This window comes from Sinohyriopsis cumingii, chromosome 1 (genome assembly GCF_028554795.1).
Source record: "Sinohyriopsis cumingii isolate HCF-2022 chromosome 1, ASM2855479v2, whole genome shotgun sequence".
Lineage (NCBI taxonomy): Eukaryota > Metazoa > Mollusca > Bivalvia > Unionida > Unionidae > Sinohyriopsis > Sinohyriopsis cumingii.
Window position 1 is genome coordinate 27,674,661 of NC_142961.1, and position 16,342 is coordinate 27,691,002.

Here is a 16,342-nt window from a genome sequence, read left to right on the forward strand (position 1 = left end):
CATTATCCAGACTAACTGCAATTTATGATATTCATTATCCAGACTAACTGCAATTTATGATGTTCATTATCCAGACTAACTGTGATCTACAAGACTCATTATCCATACTAACTACAATTTATGATATTCATTATCCATACTAACTGCAATCAACGATATTCATTATCCAGACTAACTGCAATCTACAACACTCATTATCCATACTAACTGCAATCAATGATATTCATTATCCAGACATAACGGCAATTTATGATATTCATTATCCATACTAACTGCAATCTATGATATTCATTATCCAGACTAACTGCAATCTACAACACTCATTATCCATACTAACTGCAATCTTTGATATTCATTATCTAGACATAATGGCAATTTATGATATTCATTATCCAGACTAACTGCAATCTATGATATTCATTATCCAGACTAACTGCAGTCTATGATATTCATTATCCAGACTAACTGCAATTTATGATATTCATTATCCAGACTAACTGTGATCAACAACACTCATTATCCATACTAACTGCAATCTATTATATTCATTATCCAGACTAACTGCAATATATGATATTCATTATCCAGACTAACTGCAATATATGATATTCATTATCCAGACTAACTGCAATCTATGATATTCATTATCCAGACTAACTGCAATCTATGATATTCATTATCCAGACTAACTGCAATATATGATATTCATTATCCAGACTAACTGCAATCTACAACACTCATTATCCAGACTAACTGCAATTTATGATATTCATTATTCTAACTGCAATCTACAACACTCATTATCCAGACTAACTGCAATTTATGATATTCATTAGCCAGACTAATTGTAAAGGCAGCAATTGTTAGTGGATACATAGGTGACCAGATAACTGATAACTGTGTGCAGTACAAAAAGAGTGTGTTCAAGACTGTTTTAGGAAAGTCTGACCTGACAACAAAACCTTGACATTAAGGGATTCAGAGGATCAATGCTTTATTTCAAAGTTTTCAAAAGATTTTTAAAAAGAAATCTTATTCCAAGTCATTCATTTGTGATGAAACACCGTATTTCTACAATAAATACACTTCAAGCTGGTTCATTATCTAATTTTAAAAAATCTATAAATTCACTGATTTGCCATGGATGATACTGCTGCAGCCCAAATGACATTAATAACACTGGACAACAAATTTTTACAAAAGTCATGTTACTGAAATAAAATTAGTCAATTCTTATCAATTTTTATGTGCTGAACACGAATATGACAGTCAAATTGCAAAATTGGCTCTAGTTTTTTTGTAATCTGCAAGAAATTAATGTTTACATAACGAAATGCATTCCAATAGTAAAAGGTCAACTGTAATAGCCTACCTATAAAAAATCAAGTCATTGACTACATCTTAGATTTCTTCACCTGTCTCTTGTACAGCTGTTCGGGAGCATCTCTGAGGAGTGTCCAGCAGTAGTCAGCCAGCATTGTAGTGGACCATTTTCCCTGGTATCTTTGTTCCATTGTTGCGATATCTTGATGAAAACGTTCGCCGTGTTCATCACTAACAATACCACAGTTGCTAGGAAAGAAATCCAAATGGGAATGAAGGAAGTGAATCTTTCGAGACATATTGCAGCCAAGTTTCTTATACTTCATCAACATGTCTTCTACTAGTTCCTTATAGTTTTCTGCCCTAACATTTCCGAGGAAGTTTGTAGAAACTAGGCGAAAAGCATTCCATGCTTGTTTCGCGTCACCTTCCAGCAAGTTGTTGAACCGATCATCTTTGAAAAGCTCTCGAATCTGAGGACCCACAAAAACTCCCTCTTTAATCTTTGCTTCGCTGAGTCGAGGGAATTTTTCATGCAGGTATCGGAATGCTGGCAAAGTCCGGTCAATGGCTTTCACGAAGTTCTTCATCAAACCTAGTTTGATGTGAAGGGGTGGTAGCAAGATTTTCTGAGCCTCAACCAGAGCTGGGTGTTGGATATTCTTCTCTCCAATGGCTACATTCTGCCTGTGAGTCCATTCCTTCCTCATGTAGTGCATTTCCCTTGCTCGGCTATCCCACTCGCATAAGAAACACATGTATTTTGTATATCCTTGCTGCAGTCCCATTAAAAGGGCAACTACCTTCAAATCACCACAGAGGTGCCAGCTGTACTTGTTATACTCAATGGAATTCAGTAGCTGCCTTAAGTTATCGTATGTCTCTTTCATGTGGACAGCATACGCTACTGGAATAGATGGAAGAATGTTTCCATTGTGCAAAAGCACAGCCTTGAGACTCAGTTTCGAAGAGTCCACAAATAGTCTCCATTCTTGTGGGTCATGAGTGATTTTTAAAGCATTCATGAGGCCCTCAATATCGGAACAGAATATCAGATTACTTTCCTTTCTGAAGAAAGGCTCCAATTGCTGGTGGCGCTTTCGATATGCAGTAATTGTGACATCATCTTCTAGAAGATTCCATTGTTGGAGTCTTGATCCTAGCAATTCTGCCTTGTTCTTTGATAAGTCCAAATCACGAATCAGGTCATTTAGTTCTTCCTGTGTTATTCTGTGTGGGGTTGATGATGCACCACAGTGAAAATCTGGATCACTGAATGCTGATGGACCAGGAGAAGAACAGGTCGACTCACCTTTGTCTTCGTCAGATGAATCAAGAGAATATTCTGCTGGAGGTTCTGGAATAGGAAGTCCCTCACCATGTGGAACTGGTCTCAATGCAGACGGAATGTTTGGGTAGACTATTCTCGACTTCTTTTGCTTCGTTATTCCGCCGGAAAGAGGAGGAACCAAGCAGAAGTAACAGTCATTTAGGTGGTTGCTTGGCTCTCTCCACACCATTGGGACTGCAAACGGCATTGATGACCTTTTGCAATTCAACCACTGTGAAAGCTGTGTTGTACATGTAGCACAGCATATATGCGGAGCCCAAGGCTTGTCTTGGTCACCAACCTTGCATCCGAAGTAAAGATGATATGCCTTCTTCACTTGAGAATTGATACTTTTCTTCTGGTTGGCAAATGTCACTTCCCCACAAATATAGCAAAAATTGTCCGTGGTATTAACACACTTTCGAGGCATTACTGTTCTTAATGTACGTAAATGGATAAAATAATAAGTTTTATGTAACAGTAGCTTGAACTGTCTCGCACAACGTCTAAAATATTTTAAATGCTGAACCTATCTGATTGGGCTTTATATAGTACACTGCTTACGTCAGCTTCAGCAGCCGCCTGGCATTAGTATAATAGGCCTACACATGTATAGTACACTGCTGACGTCAACTTACTTCAGCAGCCGCATGGCATTAGTATTGCAGTGCATCAGAAAATGATGCAATCAACTGTGGATGATGTGAGCATGATGGTATTATGCAATGTTACATCATTATTCCGGATGTTGCTGCAGTCCTACTGGAGAAATTTACACAGTGAAACATAGAAAATGAGGTATATGAATATCTTCAAAACGAGAGCCAATACAAATTTTTCACGGTTATATTCGTGTTCGGCACACCAAAATACTACAGATTAGGGCCTTTTCAAGTCAGTAATGATTTCACTGTTGACCAGTGTAAGCAACCCCTGTGACTCTGACCTCCTCAACACCTCATTCTGCTGCTAATATGCCACAAACCTGATAACAATACAAGTATAGAAATGAGGACCTTCATACAGCTCTTAATAATTTAACCTAAAAATCTAAACAATTCACCTAGTAACCTTGACCTTTGACACCTAAATCCATCATTCTCAAGAACACATCATGTATACTGCTGAATCTGACTAAAACTGTAATCCATATACATAGCATATAATGTTTTTCCGCACAAGAAAATATCTAAGAAACATATAACTGCCCTTCACCTTTGGCATTTTGACCTGACAACCAGCAGCAATATTTATATTATATTGTAAAGATCTTTACTTTGTCTGATCACAGTTCATTTAGATCCAAAAAAAGACCCAAGTTGGCTTTACATATATCAACTGGTTTATAGAACTTACCATCTGACCACTTCACAAAGCTGGTATATGTAGCATTGTAAAAACACAAGCTGCCAAACTGTATATCATGTCGATTTTGCTATTTTACTGTCCCGACCAAAATAATCTTTCTAAAAGTCTTGCATATAGTCACTTACTAATAATTTAAGTCATCCAATAAATTAATGATATAAACCTATTTACTAATTCTGACAGAAACTGGATCAGAAATACAGACTCCAAATCTGGCAAAGTAATAAGTCCAATCATATGCAAGGAATCTAATTAATATACACAGGACTCACTCTTTACACACCTGTCAAAGAGAATGATTAAATAAGTTTATTTACCAGCTTATAAGGTGGAACAAAATCCAATAATAAATTAGTCTGCAGAATGTTAAAAGCTTATCCAATCAGATATAAGGTTACCTCGTTTATATGAATAGATTCTACTCATGATCAAAGTCATCCAACAGCTTGATAATTTAAGGCTATTTCACAAGTCCGATACAAATCTAATCAAAAATATAGTTGATAGTATTGACACAGTCATCCAACAGCTTGATAATTTAAGGCTATTTCACAAGTCTGATACAAATCTAATCAAAAATATAGCTGATAGTATTGACAAGCTCTTCCAATAAAATACAAAAATCATCTCATTATTATGCATAGATCTCACTAATAAATTTACTCATCCAAGATCCTGATGATATAAAACCCATTTAACGTGTTTAAAATTAAAAACTGGATCAGAAATACTGTATTTAGCAATGTAACAAGTTCATCTGATCACATGCAAGATCACCTCATTATTATGCATTATCAAACTCATGCTAGATATTCATCGTATCTGCATTTATTTGAAATTTTATCAAATTTGATAAAAAATATGGCTTCCAGAGTTGTAACAAGATCAGCCAATCAGATCCATGATCAATTCAATTAATACATGTAGACCTTTTTCATTACTCCCCCCCCCAAATTCATTTCTGGGTAATTATGATGTTGATACACCAATGTAAACAGGAGATACTATTACCCCTTCATGCCAAAAATATTTAACCAAAAGTTGACACCAGACATATATTATGAACACCATGTCTTGCCTTTTATGACATTCACTGCAGGTGAAACAAAAAGATTTATCAAAACTGTATAAGTATGATCAATTTCAGTGTGATTTTCAGGTGATGAGTGTGATCTAGTTCAATATTTTTTCAGGTGATGAGTGTGATCTAGTTCAATATTTTTTCAGGTGATGAGTGTGATCTATAGTCGACTCTACATCCCCGTTTGTTTGTACCCGCCTTCCGATTTCAAAAACAAGAACGTTTCATGTGATACAAAGTGCACAGAACTAAGTCAATTGAATCACTGTTTTATAATTTCTAACCTGATTGTGACCAGAATGGCACTAATGCTGGCATCCCATACACCATTTCATGCTTAACGGACTTTCCATACTAACATGGCGCCATATTGCATACACTATAGGCTAGTTTATTTCCGTAGGACGACATAATGTCGAAGTTCATCCTGTTCGTCAACTGACAGATAATTCCGTAAATTACATAACGTTGAGAGTTTGGAATTATATCCCTTTGCATATATGAACACAGAAATTAAACCACTTGTTAAATCCACATGAAAAGCAAATTTGTAGTTGTCATTATTTTCTTTTGCTTGATTTGGCATTGTAAATATCGGAAGCAGACGACTTATGTATGTACATCTGTAGTTGCGATACACCCCTTCACTAAAAATGGACTTGTCCAGAAACTGGAAATGGATCTGAACATGTCCGTCTATTACACTGAAAACTTCTGTTAAGCATGAAACGTGCATTAGATGACGGTGTTAGGGCCACTCTACTCACAGTCAGGTTAGAAACTATAAATGAATGAACTGACTAAGTTCCTTGCACTTTTTATCACATTAAAGGTTTCCATTATTTAAATCAGTAGGGAGGTACAAACAAACGGGTTTGTATTGTCAGACTATAGTTCAATTTTTTTCTTTCTTCAGATGATGAGTATAATCTAGTTCAATGTGTTTCTTTCAGGCAATAAATATAATCTAGTTCAATGTGTTTCTTTCAGGCAATAAATATGATCTAGTTCAGTGGGTTTCTTTCAGGCAATAAATATGACCTAGTTCAATGGGTTTCTTTCAGGCAATAAATATGATCTACTTCAATGGTTTTCTTTCAAGTGATGAATACAATCTAGTTCAATGGGTTTCTTTCAGGCAATGAACGTGATCTAGTTCAATGGTTTTCTTTCAAGTGATGAATACAATCTAGTTCAATGGTTTCCTTTCAGGCAATGAATATGATCTAGTTCAATGGTTTTCTTTCAAGTGATGAATACAATCTAGTTCAATGGATTTCTTTCAGGCAATGAATATGATCTAGTTCAATAGTTTTCTTTCAAGTGATGAATACAATCTAGTTCAATGGGTTTCTTTCAGGCAACGAATATGATCTAGTTCAATGGTTTTCTTTCAAGTGATGAATACAATCTAGTTCAGTGGGTTTCTTTCAGGCAATGAATATGATCTAGTTCAATGGGTTTCTTTCAAGTGATGAATACAATCTAGTTCAATGGATTTCTTTCAGGCAATGAATATGATCTAGTTCAATGGTTTTCTTTCAAGTTATGAATACAATCTAGTTCAATGAGTTTCTTTCAGGCAATGAATATGATCTAGTTCAATAGTTTTCTTTCAAGTGATGAATACAATCTAGTTCAATGGATTTCTTTCAGGCAATGAATATGATCTAGTTCAATGGGTTTCTTTCAAGTGATGAATACAATCTAGATCAGTGGGTTTCTTTCAGGCAACGAATATGATCTAGTTCAATGGTTTTCTTTCAAGTGATGAATACAATCTAGTTAAATGGATTTCTTTCAGGCAATGAATATGATCTAGTTCAATAGTTTTCTTTCAAGTGATGAATACAATCTAGTTCAATGGGTTTCTTTCAGGCAACGAATATGATCTAGTTCAATGGTTTTCTTTCAAGTGATGAATACAATCTAGTTCAGTGGGTTTCTTTCAGGCAATGAATATGATCTAGTTCAATGGGTTTCTTTCAAGTGATGAATACAATCTAGTTCAATGGATTTCTTTCAGGCAATGAATATGATCTAGTTCAATGGTTTTCTTTCAAGTTATGAATACAATCTAGTTCAATGAGTTTCTTTCAGGCAATGAATATGATCTAGTTCATTAGTTTTCTTTCAAGTGATGAATACAATCTAGTTCAATGGATTTCTTTCAGGCAACGAATATGATCTAGTTCAATGGTTTTCTTTCAAGTGATGAATACAATCTAGTTCAGTGGGTTTCTTTCAGGCAACGAATATGATCTAGTTCAATGGTTTTCTTTCAAGTGATGAATACAATCTAGTTCAATGGATTTCTTTCAGGCAATGAATATGATCTAGTTCAATGGTTTTCTTTCAAGTTATGAATACAATCTAGTTCAATGGGTTTCTTTCAGGCAATGAATATGATCTAGTTCAATAGTTTTCTTTCAAGTGATGAATACAATCTAGTTCAATGGGTTTCTTTCAGGCAACGAATATGATCTAGTTCAATAGTTTTCTTTCAAGTGATGAATACAATCTAGTTCAATGGATTTCTTTCAGGCAATGAATATGATCTAGTTCAATGGTTTTCTTTCAAGTGATGAATACAATCTAGTTCAATGGGTTTCTTTCAGGCAACGAATATGATCTAGTTCAATAGTTTTCTTTCAAGTGATGAATACAATCTAGTTCAATGGGTTTCTTTCAGGCAACGAATATGATCTAGTTCAATAGTTTTCTTTCAAGTGATGAATACAATCTAGTTCAATGGATTTCTTTCAGGCAATGAATATGATCTAGTTCAATGGTTTTCTTTCAAGTGATGAATACAATCTAGTTCAATGGGTTTCTTTCAGGCAACGAATATGATCTAGTTCAATAGTTTTCTTTCAAGTGATGAATACAATCTAGTTCAATGGATTTCTTTCAGGCAATGAATATGATCTAGTTCACTGGTTTTCTTTCAAGTTATGAATACAATCTAGTTCAATGGTTTTCTTTCAGGCAATGAATATGATCTAGTTCAATGGTTTTCTTTCAAGTGATGAATACAATCTAGTTCAATGGATTTCTTTCAGGCAATGAATATGATCTAGTTCACTGGTTTTCTTTCAAGTGATGAATACAATCTAGTTCAATGGGTTTCTTTCAAGTGATGAATACAATCTAGTTCAGTGGGTTTCTTTCAGGCAACGAATATGATCTAGTTCAATGGTTTTCTTTCAAGTGATGAATGCAATCTAGTTCAATGGGTTTCTTTCAGGCAATGAATATGATCTAGTTCAATGGTTTTCTTTCAAGTGATGAATACAATCTAGTTCAATGGATTTCTTTCAGGCAATGAATATGATCTAGTTCACTGGTTTTCTTTCAAGTGATGAATACAATCTAGTTCAATGGGTTTCTTTCAAGTGATGAATACAATCTAGTTCAGTGGGTTTCTTTCAGGCAACGAATATGATCTAGTTCAATGGTTTTCTTTCAAGTGATGAATACAATCTAGTTCAATGGATTTCTTTCAGGCAATGAATATGATCTAGTTCACTGGTTTTCTTTCAAGTTATGAATACAATCTAGTTCAATGGTTTTCTTTCAAGTGATGAATACAATCTAGTTCAATGGGTTTCTTTCAGGCAACGAATATGATCTAGTTCAATAGTTTTCTTTCAAGTGATGAATACAATCTAGTTCAATGGATTTCTTTCAGGCAATGAATATGATCTAGTTCACTGGTTTTCTTTCAAGTTATGAATACAATCTAGTTCAATGGGTTTCTTTCAAGCAATGAATATGATCTAGTTCAATGGTTTTCTTTCAAGTGATGAATACAATCTAGTTCAATGGATTTCTTTCAGGCAATGAATATGATCTAGTTCAATGGTTTTCTTTCAAGTGATGAATACAATCTAGTTCAATGGATTTCTTTCAGGCAATGAATATGATCTAGTTCAATGGTTTTCTTTCAAGTGATGAATACAATCTAGTTCAATGGATTTCTTTCAAGTGATGAATACAATCTAGTTCAGTGGGTTTCTTTCAGGCAATGAATATGATCTAGTTCAATGGTTTTCTTTCAAGTGATGAATACAATCTAGTTCAGTGGGTTTCTTTCAAGCAATGAATATGATCTAGTTCAATAGTTTTCTTTCAAGTGATGAATACAATCTAGTTCAATGGGTTTCTTTCAGGCAATGAATATGATCTAGTTCAATGGTTTTCTTTCAAGTGATGAATACAATCTAGTTCAATGGGTTTCTTTCAGGCAATGAATATGATCTAGTTCAATAGTTTTCTTTCAAGTGATGAATACAATCTAGTTCAGTGGGTTTCTTTCAGGCAATGAATATGATCTAGTTCAATGGTTTTCTTTCAAGTGATGAATACAATCTAGTTCAGTGGGTTTCTTTCAAGCAATGAATATGATCTAGTTCAATAGTTTTCTTTCAAGTGATGAATACAATCTAGTTCAATGGGTTTCTTTCAGGCAATGAATATGATCTAGTTCAATGGTTTTCTTTCAAGTGATGAATACAATCTAGTTCAATGGGTTTCTTTCAGGCAATGAATATGATCTAGTTCACTGGTTTTCTTTCAAGTGATGAATGCAATCTAATTCAATGGTTTTCTTTCAAGTGATGAATACAATCTAGTTCAGTGGTTTTCTTTCAAGTGATGAATACAATCTAGTTCAGTGGGTTTCTTTCAGGCAATGAATATGATCTAGTTCAATGGTTTTCTTTCAAGTGATGAATACAATCTAGTTCAGTGGGTTTCTTTCAAGCAATGAATATGATCTAGTTCAATAGTTTTCTTTCAAGTGATGAATACAATCTAGTTCAATGGGTTTCTTTCAGGCAATGAATATGATCTAGTTCAATGGTTTTCTTTCAAGTGATGAATGCAATCTAATTCAATGGTTTTCTTTCAGGCAATGAATATGATCTAGTTCAATGGTTTTCTTTCAAGTGATGAATACAATCTAGTTCAATGGGTTTCTTTCAGGCAATGAATATGATCTAGTTAATTGGTTTTCTTTCAAGTGATGAATACAATCTAGTTCAATGGTTTTCTTTCAGGTGATGAATACAATCTAGTTCAGTGGGTTTCTTTCAAGCAATGAATATGATCTAGTTCAATAGTTTTCTTTCAAGTGATGAATACAATCTAGTTCAATGGGTTTCTTTCAGGCAATGAATATGATCTAGTTCAATGGTTTTCTTTCAAGTGATGAATACAATCTAGTTCAATGGGTTTCTTTCAGGCAATGAATATGATCTAGTTAATTGGTTTTCTTTCAAGTGATGAATACAATCTAGTTCAATGGGTTTCTTTCAGGCAATGAATATGATCTAGTTAATTGGTTTTCTTTCAAGTGATGAATACAATCTAGTTCAATGGTTTTCTTTCAGGTGATGAATACAATCTAGTTCAATGGGTTTCTTTCAGGCAGTGAGTATGATTAGTTCAATGGGTTTCTTTCAAGAAATGAATATGATCTAGTTCAATGGTTTTCTTTCAAGTGATGAATACAATCTAGTTCAGTGGGTTTCTTTCAAGCAATGAATATGATCTAGTTCAATAGTTTTCTTTCAAGTGATGAATACAATCTAGTTCAATGGGTTTCTTTCAGGCAATGAATATGATCTAGTTCAATGGTTTTCTTTCAAGTGATGAATGCAATCTAATTCAATGGTTTTCTTTCAAGTGATGAATACAATCTAGTTCAGTGGTTTTCTTTCAAGTGATGAATACAATCTAGTTCAATGGGTTTCTTTCAGGCAACGAATATGATCTAGTTCAATGGTTTTCTTTCAAGTGATGAATACAATCTAGTTCAATGGGTTTCTTTCAGGCAACGAATATGATCTAGTTCAATGGTTTTCTTTCAAGTGATGAATACAATCTAGTTCAATGGATTTCTTTCAGGCAATGAATATGATCTAGTTAATTGGTTTTCTTTCAAGTGATGAATGCAATCTAGTTCAATGGGTTTCTTTCAAGTGATGAATACAATCTAGTTCAGTGGGTTTCTTTCAGGCAATGAATATGATCTAGTTCAATGGTTTTCTTTCAAGTGATGAATACAATCTAGTTCAATGGGTTTCTTTCAGGCAATGAATATGATCTAGTTAATTGGTTTTCTTTCAAGTGATGAATACAATCTAGTTCAATGGGTTTCTTTCAGGCAGTGAGTATGATTAGTTCAATGGGTTTCTTTCAAGAAATGAATATGATCTAGTTCAATGATTTTGTTTCAAGTGATGAATACAATCTAGTTCAATGTATTTTATTTCAGGCAATGAATATGATTTAGTTCAATGTTTTTTTTCAGAGTACATTCTAGTTTAATGCAGTTTTTCTGGCAATGAGTACGATTTAGTTCAATATTTTTTTAAGCTGATGAGCATGATTTAGATTAATGAGTGTTTTTTTTCTGATGCTGAGTATGATCTAATTCAATTGGTTTTCTTTCAAACAATAAGTATGACTTTGTTCCATGGCTCTCTTTCAGGTGATAAGTATGGTTTAGTAAATCAACCAACCAAACCTGTGCTGATACTGATTGATGATGTGTGGGTCTGATGTCACCTGTTCATTAAAATGTGCAATTTTTCTGCATGCAAATCATTCTGGAATAATCTGCATACACTTTAGACACATACCGGTAATTGGCAATAGCCAGCATATATATAGCACGAAATTTAAAATGGTAACAGGACAGTTGGTTATGCTATTCCATGTGGATTTACGAGTCACCAAACATAGAATTTGCTCCGGAAATATAATGTACATGTCATCAAAAGAACCCTTCAGCAGACAGTAGCTCCAAAGCTATGAGAAATACCGGTAAGTGTATAAAATGTACACCGATGTGTGCAGACAAATTTGGCTGCAAATAATTTCTTTGAATGAATAGATGATATCAGTCTCTAACCCGATAGCAACATCATCATGGGTGAGGGGCTGATTTATCGGCCTAGGTTTAGTTTAGTGCAATTTTTTAAAAAAATGAAGAGTATGATTCAGTTCAATGGTTAAAGATGGGCTCAAGAAACCTATAACTGCTCGTTCAAATCTGCATTTTATTAATACAAATTCTTATTATTAAGAAATCAGTAAGAAAAACTTCTAATAAGACTACAAAAAGATTTATGTACATTGTCATGGGCTTTATTTGACAACACCAACAACAATGACACCAGCATAAAATCCTTATTTCCTGACAGTGCAAACTGGAAATGATATTAAGTAATTGCATTATCAGCAAATAAAACAATAAGCACATACCAACATCTCTGTCCACATATTCAAAGAAAGCTGGAACTATACACAATAGCTGAACCAGCTCTGATGCTAAAAGGCACTGGTAATCTCTATATCTGAAACAAAAATTAAACATGACAAAGAAAAATATAATGTTGTTGAAGTCCTCAGTTTACATAAACTGTAAAATTTCTTGAAGAAATATTTGTCTCAATAGCATGAATGCTGAAAGAGCTTGTGTTATGAACACTTTAAACAGCAACTGATATTTACTTTTCCAAATCTACTTTATCCTCCTATCTTATATAAAAACCTTGTACATTTATCCAAACATTTTTCTAACAATAACATTAAGCAGTGTAAAAGTAAGGATTTTAGATTTTCTTCACCAATCTTGGTTAATGCCTTCCATAAACCATAACATTTACCCTTTTTATTCACAAATGTAGTGCAAGTGTATTCTAGATGATACTGTACAGGTCCACATTTGCCAGCAGTGAACCACATGCAAGAAAAAGCTGCACATATTTTAACCATTAACTTGATATTTTACCTCCTACGAGTTATATCCCGGTTTTAGTTCTGTCTCCACACAAACATTCCAGTGCGGAACTGTCTGAAGTTTTCCATTTCCTTCAAACTCTGCCATGGTAGTGGTTTTATCTTCGATGACCACTTAGTATAGTTTACTAAATGTATTGAGACTGCTTTGCATTGTGGTGAAATTTCGGAATAGACACATGCTCATAGATGCAGCCATAACTAAATTATTTTCCAAGCACTGGTTGCTATTGATAAAGCTCTGACAGCAACTCCGACTGGCATGCCTAAGACAGTTGCTGTTGTTGTAGTTCAAGCAATACCAAAGCCATGGGTCATGGTGGTAACAATGTCATCTACCACATTACACATGCATTTGGATTTTGCAAGCATGACATTTCTCTGAGTGATTTCATTTCATAGCTGTTGTTCCCACTTCAATTATTTTTTCACATTAATTACCTTGAGGGACCATCACACAGTTCCTCTATTAATAACATCACCATGAAGTACAATTGATTGACAAACACACTTCCAACCAAGTATTTTTCTTTCCTGGTGCAACTGCCATGCAATTATAGAAAATATTTTCATGGGAAATATTTCTTTCTGGTGATTGTTTGAAAGGAATTGCAATATAGATTTGTCCAAATTGAATCAAGGTAGGGCTGGGAATCTCACCTAGAAGTGACATCAAACTCAAGGCCATATAGAAGGGCTATGTTGGATTAATTGTACACACAATATACTTACACATCTGACAATTTGTTCTGTACAGCGGAATGTCTTCCAACGACTGAATTACTTAGTTTCATCAGCTCAGCAACAGTGTAAAAAAGACACAAGTAGAGCTTGTCATACAGCCCACCATCCTGAATAAGATCAAAGCAAATAAAACAAAAATAATCCTCAAACAGATGCCTATTTCAGACCAATAGACCCAATGCAGAATCAAAAGGATACATAAAATGGGAAATAGGCGGAGTAAATATAGAAAAATTCATGACCTAGACAGTTTGATAAATGTACACAATTTATCGTTATTTACTAACTTTTTTTAGGCAAACAAGAAACCTTCAACTATCATTCAGCTAACACTGTCAATTTTGCATAAATCAAATATATAATGATATATATGTGTAACTGAAAAATTGTTACATTACAATCCTGCCCTCTTTTCAATAATTCTGTCAGCAAGCACCAACATGGAGTGTCCAACTCAGCACAGACAGATGGGTCACAGTGACCCAGTGACCCTGACCTTTTCGTTAGCTGCAGAGACTCAGTGGTTAGTGTGCTGGACTCATGACCAAAAGGGTGTGGGTTTGAATCTTACCACAGGATCAGCCTGGGTCAGCTGTAGTAGTGTGTCCTTGGGCAAGACACTTAACTCCAAATGTCTCTGCACTAAGTAGTCTATTTGTGTTGCTGTACCATAACACCAAACTAAATACTAGAGAATGTTTCTTGTTTGCCTAAAAATAAAATATTTATGAATTTTGCAGACATATGTGTAAAACTCAATCAATACTAGAGAAGGTTTCTTGTTTGCCTAAAGAAACAAACTATTTATGAAGTTTGTAGACATTTGTGTAAAACTCAATCTGCACCAGAAAAAACAATTGCTGTCTTTTGTTTTTATGAACTAGAACAAAACTTACCAGGAAAGTTCATTACAGTCTTCCAATTTAAATACTACATGGCATTCTTTTGTTCACACACCCCAACTCTTTACCATCACATTAAAGTCAAAGTCTTTGTATGTGTCTACTAGGACTTTATGCACCTCAGCACAATAGTGGCTACAACAAAAGGTAAATGTCAAAAATGGGAAATTTCCAGGGACTTTTCTGGACCTGTTTTGGGGCTAAAATTCTTCCACATTCTCAAATGAACTTTTTAAATGTTTCTTATTTTGCTTCACCACAGTTGTTGCAATACATAAAAACTAGGTTTCAGCTGAATCTCAGTAACAGTTTCCAATGCAGAAGTCCTGTTTCATATATCTATAGACTGAAATATTAGATATAATGATTAATTTTCTTTGCACCAAATTTGGACATTCACACTGAATCATATTTTGCACCAGATTGGACTATACAAATGTAAGCTTTTGGTACTTGGAAAATTAGACTATACAAATTTAAGCTTTGGTACTTGGAAAATTGGACTGTACAAATTTAAGCTTTTGGTTCTTGGAAAATTGGACTATACAAATTTAAGCTTTTGGTTCTTGGAAAATTGGACTATACAAATTTAAGCTTTGGTACTTGGATAATTGGACTATACAAATTTAAGCTTTGGTACTTGGAAAATTGGACTATACAAATTTAAGCTTTTGGTTCTTGGAAAATTGGACTATACAAATTTAAGCTTTGGTACTTGGAAAATTGGATTATACAAATTTAAGCTTTGGTACTTGGAAAATTGGACTATACAAATTTAAGCTTTTGGTTCTTGGAAAATTGGACTATACAAATTTAAGCTCTGGTACTTGGAAAATTGGATTGTACAAATTTAAGCTTTTGGTTCTTGGAAAATTGGACTTTACAAATTTAAGCTTTTGGTTCTTGGAAAATTGGACTATACAAATTTAAGCTTTGGTACTTGGAAAATTGGATTGTACAAATTTAAGCTTTTGGTTCTTGGAAAATTGGACTTTACAAATTTAAGCTTTTGGTTCTTGGAAAATTGGACTATACAAATTTAAGCTTTGGTACTTGGAAAATTGGACTATAAGTTAACTTTTTGGAAATGCAATATTAGCCTTTTAAGTGACTCTAAATTTATAGATATCATTACAAATTTTATATCTGCTACTATTGATCAATATAAAATGAATAATGATAATGAAAATGATAATAATAATGATGATAGTGATAATAATGATGATAATAATGATGATAATGATACTGATGATAATAATAATGATGATAATGATAATCATGATGTAACAAATTCCAATGTAAATGATCCATTGCTTTGGGAAACTTTGAAATTCATGACACATGGAAAAACTCTCTTACTCTTTAAAAAAATACAAATCAAAAGAAAGATTGAGTCTAAATTAAAATGTTTATATGATGTCAACTATCCTAAAAACAATATAGATGAGACTGGTATACTGGAAGCAAATTTGAAAATTCTCTGGGAAGAAAAAGTTATCTGCATGTTCTTTAAGAGCGTAAGTAAGATGGAAAGTGGAGGGGGAGAGAAGATCAAAATTATTTCTGTAACCTTGAAAAAAGGCATTACACTGAAAAATTGTTTATTTAACTATGTTGATTGAAGCGAATTAACAGATCTGAATAGCATTTTAATAAAATAGAAAACCTCTAACAAAACCTTTATTCCACTAGAAGACCCTAAGTCAATAATTTTCATTTGCATACATTTTTTTGACTCTACAAATCCCTTTATTCGCAAACTATCTACAAATGAGAGAGAAGCAC

General features: G+C 33.8%; 1 protein-coding gene across 6 annotated transcripts in view; it reads right to left on the bottom strand.

Moving 5' to 3' along the window:
* The window catches only part of LOC149806589 (uncharacterized), a 255,709-nt gene that overhangs the window by 154,327 nt on the left and 85,040 nt on the right, over positions 1-16,342 (bottom strand). For all 6 annotated transcript variants that reach the window (XM_089955210.1, XM_089955217.1, XM_089955242.1 and 3 more), the window contains exons 13-14: positions 13,644-13,762; positions 12,375-12,466 (exon numbers count right to left, since the gene is read on the bottom strand). In XM_089955210.1, the coding sequence (XP_089811336.1) occupies positions 12,375-12,466; positions 13,644-13,762 (211 nt within the window). The remainder of the gene's footprint in view (positions 1-12,374; positions 12,467-13,643; positions 13,763-16,342) is intronic.